Source organism: Contarinia nasturtii, unplaced genomic scaffold (genome assembly GCF_009176525.2).
Source record: "Contarinia nasturtii isolate CC-2019 unplaced genomic scaffold, AAFC_CNas_1.1 Cnas_scaffold_1523, whole genome shotgun sequence".
NCBI lineage: Eukaryota > Metazoa > Arthropoda > Insecta > Diptera > Cecidomyiidae > Contarinia > Contarinia nasturtii.
This window is the reverse complement of record NW_022198858.1, coordinates 1-7,516: the sequence shown is the minus strand read 5'-3', so window position 1 is coordinate 7,516 and position 7,516 is coordinate 1. Positions and strand designations below refer to the sequence as shown.

The 7,516-nt window shown below is 34.6% G+C and overlaps 2 protein-coding genes across 2 annotated transcripts; one reads left to right on the top strand and one right to left on the bottom strand.

Moving 5' to 3' along the window:
• Nucleotides 1-10: 10 nt before the first annotated feature.
• LOC116346469 (zinc finger protein 740-like) lies at nt 11-1,142 on the bottom strand (the record flags this gene model as incomplete). Its single annotated transcript, XM_031776539.1, has 2 exons — nt 962-1,142; nt 11-747 (listed from the first exon to the last, which is right to left on the bottom strand). Coding segments are annotated over exons 1-2 (754 nt in total), but the record flags the coding sequence as incomplete, so codon positions are not given.
• A 5,222-nt stretch (nt 1,143-6,364) lies between these two features.
• On the top strand, nt 6,365-7,506 carry LOC116346468 (zinc finger protein 740-like; the record flags this gene model as incomplete). Its single annotated transcript, XM_031776538.1, has 2 exons — nt 6,365-6,564; nt 6,761-7,506. Coding segments are annotated over exons 1-2 (763 nt in total), but the record flags the coding sequence as incomplete, so codon positions are not given.
• Nucleotides 7,507-7,516: the final 10 nt, after the last annotated feature.

Here is a 7,516-nt window from a genome sequence, read left to right as displayed (position 1 = left end):
GATTGCTTGCAAATATGGCATTCATAACGGAGTGCCTTGCAATTGGCTTGATGCTCCTTCGTTTCATCTTTGTCATCAAATCCATCCAAGCATCCATCGCAATGAAATAAGAACTCTTTAACATGAGCTTTCTTGTGGATCTGGAGACTTTGCTTTGATGTGAAACGTTTTGCGCAGTAATCGCACCCAAATGGCTTTTCGCCAGTATGTTTTAGCATATGCCTGTTCAAACTATATTTGCGTTGAGTTGAGTATTCACATTGTTCACACTTGTGTTTCTTCCTACCCTCAATTCGAATCGTCTTATCGTTTTGTTTCTTTGCCTTGTTTGCTTCATTGCCAACGTCCGTCGATGCTGGATTGTCTTCAGCTTGTGTTTGTTGCATCGGATTTTGATGACCATCATCTCGATCGTCTGCCAAGTCGCCGCTCTTCTTCGAATTTCCTTCTTTCTTTTCATCGGTCTCTTCGGTCTTAAACTCGTCAAAATTCAACTGTTCAAAATCATATTCGACAGGATATTCGTTGGAATCAGGCACACCTCCAAAGTCACGGTTATCTATTGCCGGAATGTCAATCAATACGCCAACAGACTGTGGTTCTTCTTTGATGTCAGTCTCTTGTTTGATCTCGGATGGATCGATGATACACTGAGTGCTGCTTTCGCCCATTGTCGCTAACGCGTCCTTTGACTTGTATCGCATCTTGTGACTGACACTGTCACTCGATGTAGCACTATTGATTCGCCTGGAATATATTGAAAGTGAAATATTCAGTGCCTCGATTTTTGGTTAAATAAAATAATAGTTATATTGCAAGTTCAATAAAATACTCCGTTCACTGAGCGTAAATTTTTCCATTTATCATATTCCAGAATGAGTGACAATTTTAAATACGCAATTTTCCACTACAACAACAACAATACAGTAGACAAATTAATAAGTCATCAAAAAATACTTACTTCTTTTTATTCCGCATTTTGATCCTCACAAATTGATGATTTGAATTAATTTTCGATTTTTCTATTCACTATAGAATAGTTTATTTATTTTAACTATTAGAAAAACTCAATTAAAATAGTTTTCAAATGTTTTCGACTGAAAATGGATGCCAAACTCAACAAATCTCTGTAGCGCTGTGTATGGTTCGCCACGCTATAATCGTCGTCGTCGTCGTCGTCGAGAGAGAATTCGTTTCAGAACAAAGGCAATATGGCGAATTCTCCAAAAAATTCTCACTTTTAATTGTATGTGTGCAAACTCGCTCCTCTCTTTTTGTTGTCAAAAATGTAGTTTAACCCAGAGAATTTGATATCGTAGATGTCGCCAATGAAACATGAAAGAGTCAACTTTAGAAGAGTTTGAATACAAATATTCCGGGATTCAACAAATGGAAAATGATTTGAATTTATGACGCAATAGAGGCAGTTTATTGAAAATGTGAATATTATGTTAAACGGTGTACAGTGTACACCAGAATTTTTTTTATTCAAAAGTAAATTTGATCTTTTATTTAGAACACATTTATTTACAAAAAAATAAGGAAAGACAATTATTCCATTTCTTTTCGAAGGTGATGGCTCTTTATTTCTTTCTTAAGATTCATAATAAATATGACAGAGAAACTAAGAATTAAGCGGTAAATCGAAGTCTTTAATCAAAAAATGAAAAATCATTTTTGAAACACTTTTCATACAAAAGTCACAAAATTTTTGGACTTTTGTATGGAAACCATGCCATACATTGGGCACGGAAAAAATTTAAGTGATGAAATCAATTAACTACTAGGTCAGGTATATAGAGAAAATCGATGGCATTTGGTGAAATGACTTGATTTGATGAATCGACTATTTAGTAAATAGTAAAAAAAAGTCCCTTCGAGATATTATTATTGAAAAATGTTCTATTGAATTTTGAATGATACCTGTTCCGCTTTGTGAATAAATAATAATTGGTTTGTTTGAGGGCGTTGATGGCAGAAAATAAAAACAACGAAAACTTTCAATATGGTTGTTTGCTCTGTTTTCATTTTTCCTTTGAAGTGAACACGATTCTCAGGCAACTAGTTATTTATTTCCAAAGCTGTCCCAAATTGAGAATTAATCCAAAGTGTTGAATCTAAAATAATTGCATAGAAGGTAACAGCTAAGTTTAACTTAGTCCGAACTGCTGTCACCACTTAACTGAATAGATTGCTATAGAATAAAAACAGCGTATGAAAAGGTTGCATTTCAAAGCGAAACACCGTCATACAAAATACAGCAAAAAATGTATGCAAAAACAACCTTTGGTGTGCGACCGTATCATACGCTGTATTTATTCTATAGCAATCAATAGTTGAATACTAAGGGCTTTAATTTAAGGCAACCAAATCATTTGGCCCACACATTGCTTTTGATGAAAGTGAAAAGTCGGTGGAGAGAAACATTTCATTATTTTTTTCAGTGAAAGAGATGAAAAGAATTAGAAGGGAAACAGTTTTTTTTAACTTACTTTTATTTAAGATGCAACCAAACATAGGCACGGTCAAAAATTAAAGGGGAGTCCATCGGCAGAAGAAATTTGAATTAAAACCAAATGATTCTATTTATGAATTAAAATATAGTCAGCAGGGTTCAGGCTTTCATTTGTCAGTCATTTGACAAGTGAAAATAAAGCGGTTGTTTAATTATAAACACAGATGTACGCGAAAACAGAAATTTGACAAAAAAAATTATCTCTCTCTTCGTTTATAGAAATTTTATAGCAATTTAAACAATGGTTTCGATTGTTCTCCAATTTTGTCAATAGCATTTTTTGACTAAACTATGCATCTTTTTGAATTTCGATTATTTTTTTAAGGAATTTTAAACCAAAATAATCATAGAAAAATAGTCGAAAAAAAATTAATGCATTAGAGGGTTAAATAAGCGCTATAATTTGATAGTGTCAAAGGATTGACATTTATAGTACTACTGCTAGGAATAGTAGGTGTGTTTTTACATGATTTCTGTCATAAATAATAAATGTTTTAAAAATCAATTAATGGTTAGACGTCTATCGTATCTATATCAATGTTAATAAGCAATTATTCGGATAATTTAAAAAAAATCATGTCACGCGGTACGAATAAAACTACGTTGAAAGTAAAACCTCGCACTCAGTTGGAGTGCGTTTGCCGATAAAATCACAAATAGAAACTATCCCAAAATCGCTGAATAAACTTTGTTTCAACCAAAATAAAAAGTTTGGTTTATTTAAACAATAAATGTCAAAATTCAAAGTTTTAGAATATAATCAAAGGTTTATGGTATGGCTGGGCATCCATTCGCATCGTGTGACCGAACCAACAAATGAATTTTTACAATCATTCTCCAGTTACTGTGTTCTTTTCAGCGTAATTATGTTTACAATAACGTCGTCCGCATTCTTTGCATACAAACATTTTGATCAATTTGATGCTGCACTGGAGGCAGTATTTATTGTGATCGCCGGTTTGCAAGCGGGCGGTATGTTTTTAAGCGTCGGCTTTGAAATGAAAGCGGCCAAAGCGTTGCAAATTAAATTGCAGGAAATTGTCGATGAAAGTAGGTGAAAAAGAGTTTCTCTATTTATCTTATTTTTCTACCAAAATTTCTTTTCGCCACAGATAAAAATGAAGAAATCATCGAACTATATTGGTGTACAGAGCAAAAGTGTCGAAAATACACAAAAGCAATGACATTCATCTATTTGATATTCTTCGAAGGAATCTTTGTGATTTTATTCGTATACTCAATTTATTTCATAGTGCATGGACATTTTGAACCTTCGAAATTAGTTTTGCCATATTACATGGTCGTGCCATTCGATGCAAACACAATAACTGGATGGTATTTGTTATGGCTTATTCAGTGTTTTATGTCCTTCAATTATTCGATGTGTGTATTATCGACAACGTCATTCTTCTTGTGCTGTTGCCTTTACATTACCGCCATTTGTGACCATTTTGCATTGTTGATCGTCTTCATTATGGACAATGCAAACGATATTAGAAGAACGAAAAATTGGGCGAAAAAATTCAAAATTCATCATCAGACACAAGAAAAGCTCCACAAAGCAATTGAACTACATGTCAAATTGTTTGAGTACGTGAATTCACGACGTATTTTTACTACTATGTAATCATTTGGGCTCATCATTTTTGCTACAGAGCAATTTGAAAGCTCCAAACAAAATGAAGTTAAATTCACTCTCAAATTACTCGGTAGTAAAAATGAGCAATCAGCGTATTTAAACTTTCTTGGTTTCGATAATTTGAAAATTGTTGAAAATGAATGTCTTTGTATGTGTACAATTTGAGATTCGAAATAGTCTCCAAAACCACTTTTGGAAAATTATTTTAAATTTAAAAATAAATCGAAACCAACAAAGTCACATGAGTATCAAGGTTATTTTGGTATTGAGGTCGAACCAAAGCAGAACCATTTTTTAATTAATTCGCTAATTAATTTGGCGTACATTTCTTTTGCAGCATCTTTCATTTGGTGGCCAAGATAAACAATGGAACAATATTCTCGCTTCTACCAATAAATGCCGTCTTTCTAGCGATTTCGATGTATCGAATTGAACATGTTTGTACTTTGTTTCTAACCAGGGATTTTTGCTATGAGGAATGGTGAGGAGGAATAGGGCGGAGACAAATGAAATGAGAAGGAGAGAGCTGAGAAAGATCCTCTTCAGCGTTCTCCTCCTTCTCTGTCTCCTCACCATCCTCCTCAGAGGAAAAGTCCCTGTTTCCAAGTTATTTTTCGCATATTCAATACGATCTTTTAATCGAGAGCGGTTCTAATTTGACATTTTTTCGCTTGGATTGAGCCTAATATGGATCTCGACCTAATAAAATTGGTTTTTTAACAAATATTGATACTACTAGGGGAAGTGGGGATTGGCAGATCAATAATTAGAAGTACTACTGAGGAAGTACCCATCAGTGAAGAGAAATGGGATTGGGCCGCTTCGTTTTGAACCACTCTTCATTAGATTAAAATTCCGTCTCTTATAAATTTCAGTCCGAATTTGATGTCGTTTCGTTTTCTGTGAATATTCTTTACATTGGATCCTCGTTAAGTTGGCCATATATTTTTTGTCATTTCTCCACCCATACCGTCAATCATATAGCTTCAATAAGTGACATCATATTCAATACCAATTGGTATGATTATGCATCGGAGTGGCAAAAGAGTATCATTTTAATCATTGCCCGTTCACAACAAGGTGTTGAGTTCTCCGGATACAAAATTATCCCTTGCAATTTGGCTACCTTTGGCAGTGTAAGATTTTCAACATTTTCTTTATGAAAGCACAAGATATATGATATGAGATTTGTTTACAGATTCTCCGAACTTCCTTCTCTTTCTACTTAATTTTTCGGAAAACATCCAATTTGTGAAGAACAAATTATTTTCATAAAATATGAAAAGCAACCAAGCTCAAACCGGGAGAGAAAATTTGACCTTTTTCATCAAGCACTTGGAGGAACAACGACGATTTCTATTCCAAACAATTGGTTATTTGAAATTCAGTGTGAGATTCTCGACCAAAATTTATTAATGATTCAAAAGTAAATAAAATTTAAATTCAATAATAAAGAACTAAAACAACATAAACAATGCGCTTTATACGAAGTATATGTAAAGAACATGTCGTAGAAACAGAGATTTTATTAGGTAACCACACAAAATAGTCTGGCCATGCAATCAGTGATTTTGTATTAGAGCGATAGGAAAGTAGAGTGAAAGGGTTTTTCCATCCATCGCATACTAAATCAGAGATTGCGTGACAAACATCATCAATTGTATCAGATAATGGTGTATGTGATAAATTCAATGAACCGAGGTTAAGCTTACAAATAGTAGTTTATTTAACACTGTTCATGTACTGCTTTCGTTGAAAGAAGTTTAATTAGATGACAAAAATTGTTATTCAAACGTGTTCAAACGTAACCATGTCAATCGCAGATGGATTAATTATGGTTTTCATTCTTAACGGTGGTTCCTTTTGATTTATCGCATTGGCTGCTTCGCTCTCTCAGAGAATTCTCTCTCTCTTTTCTCTAATCAGCCAAAAATTTAACATTGAAATTGCGCATTGAAAAAAGTAAAAGTGTTACGTGCGATAATCGGGATTTTTATAACGCCTGTTCGAAAATGGACCTTTGAAAAAAAAATCATTTTCATTTTCAGCTAGTGACATCTATGTCAAATCAAAAGTCATACAATAAACGAGAATCAAATGACGAGCATCACAAACACACAGTCACTGCACACAAACAAGCGCAACCATCTCATTTTATCGCCTGATTTCTGTAGTTGATGTGAACGCACATTCTTTTTGGCACGAACACCGAAGGCGAATGCACGTTTTTCTGCATAGTCAAAGCTGACGTCATCATTTTTTGACTTCGTGTGAATTCAATTGTTTTGTTGAGTATTTATTCAAGTTCTCCAATATAATTTTTCAAAGTAATCCACGTTCTCGGTGAATGGAAATATGGAAAATTAATTTGAATCATCAATGTGGGGATCAAAATGCGAAATAAAAAGATGTAAGTAACTTTTGATGACTCATTGATTTGTCAACTGTCTAGTTGTTGTTGTAATGGGAAACTGCGTATTTAAAATTATCACTCGTTCTGGAGTATGATAAATGGAAACAATTATGCTGAATAAATACAGCAATTTTCAATTTTGGAGCATAATATCTTTATTTGAATAAATATTTTTATGTTCATTATTTTCTAGGCGAGATTGTAATGCTGCATCAAGTGACAGTGTCAGTCACAAGATACGACACAAGTCAAAGGACGCGTTAGCGACAATGGGCGAAAGCAGCACTCAGTGTATCATCGATCCATCCGAGATCAAACAAGAGACGGACATCAAAGAAGAACCACAGTCTGTTGGCGTATTGATTGACATTCCGGCAATAGATAACCGTGACTTTGGAGGTGTGCCTGATTCCAACGAATATCCCGTCGAATATGATTTTGAACAGTTGAATTTTGACGAGGTTAAGACCGAAGTGAAGACAGAGACCGATGAAAAGAAAGAAGGAAATTCGAAGAAGAGCGGTGACTTGGCAGACGATCGAGATGATGGTCATCAAAATCCGATGCAACAAACACAAGCTGAAGACAATCGAGCATCGATGGACGTTGGCAATGAAGCAAACAAGGCAAAGAAACAAAACGATAAGACAACTCGAATTGAGGGTTGTATGAAATACAAGTGTGAACAATGTGAATACTCAACTCAACTCAAATCCAATTTGAACAGGCATATGCGAAAACATACTGGCGAAAAGCCATTTGGGTGCGATTACTGCGCAAAACATTTCACATCAAAGCGAGCTCTCCAGAGTCACAAGAAAGCTCATGTTAGAGAGTTTTTGTTCCATTGCGATGTGTGTCTGGATGGATTCGACAACAGAGATGAAAAGTTAGAGCATCAGGCCAATTGCAAGGCACTCCGTTATGAATGCCATATTTGCAAGCAATC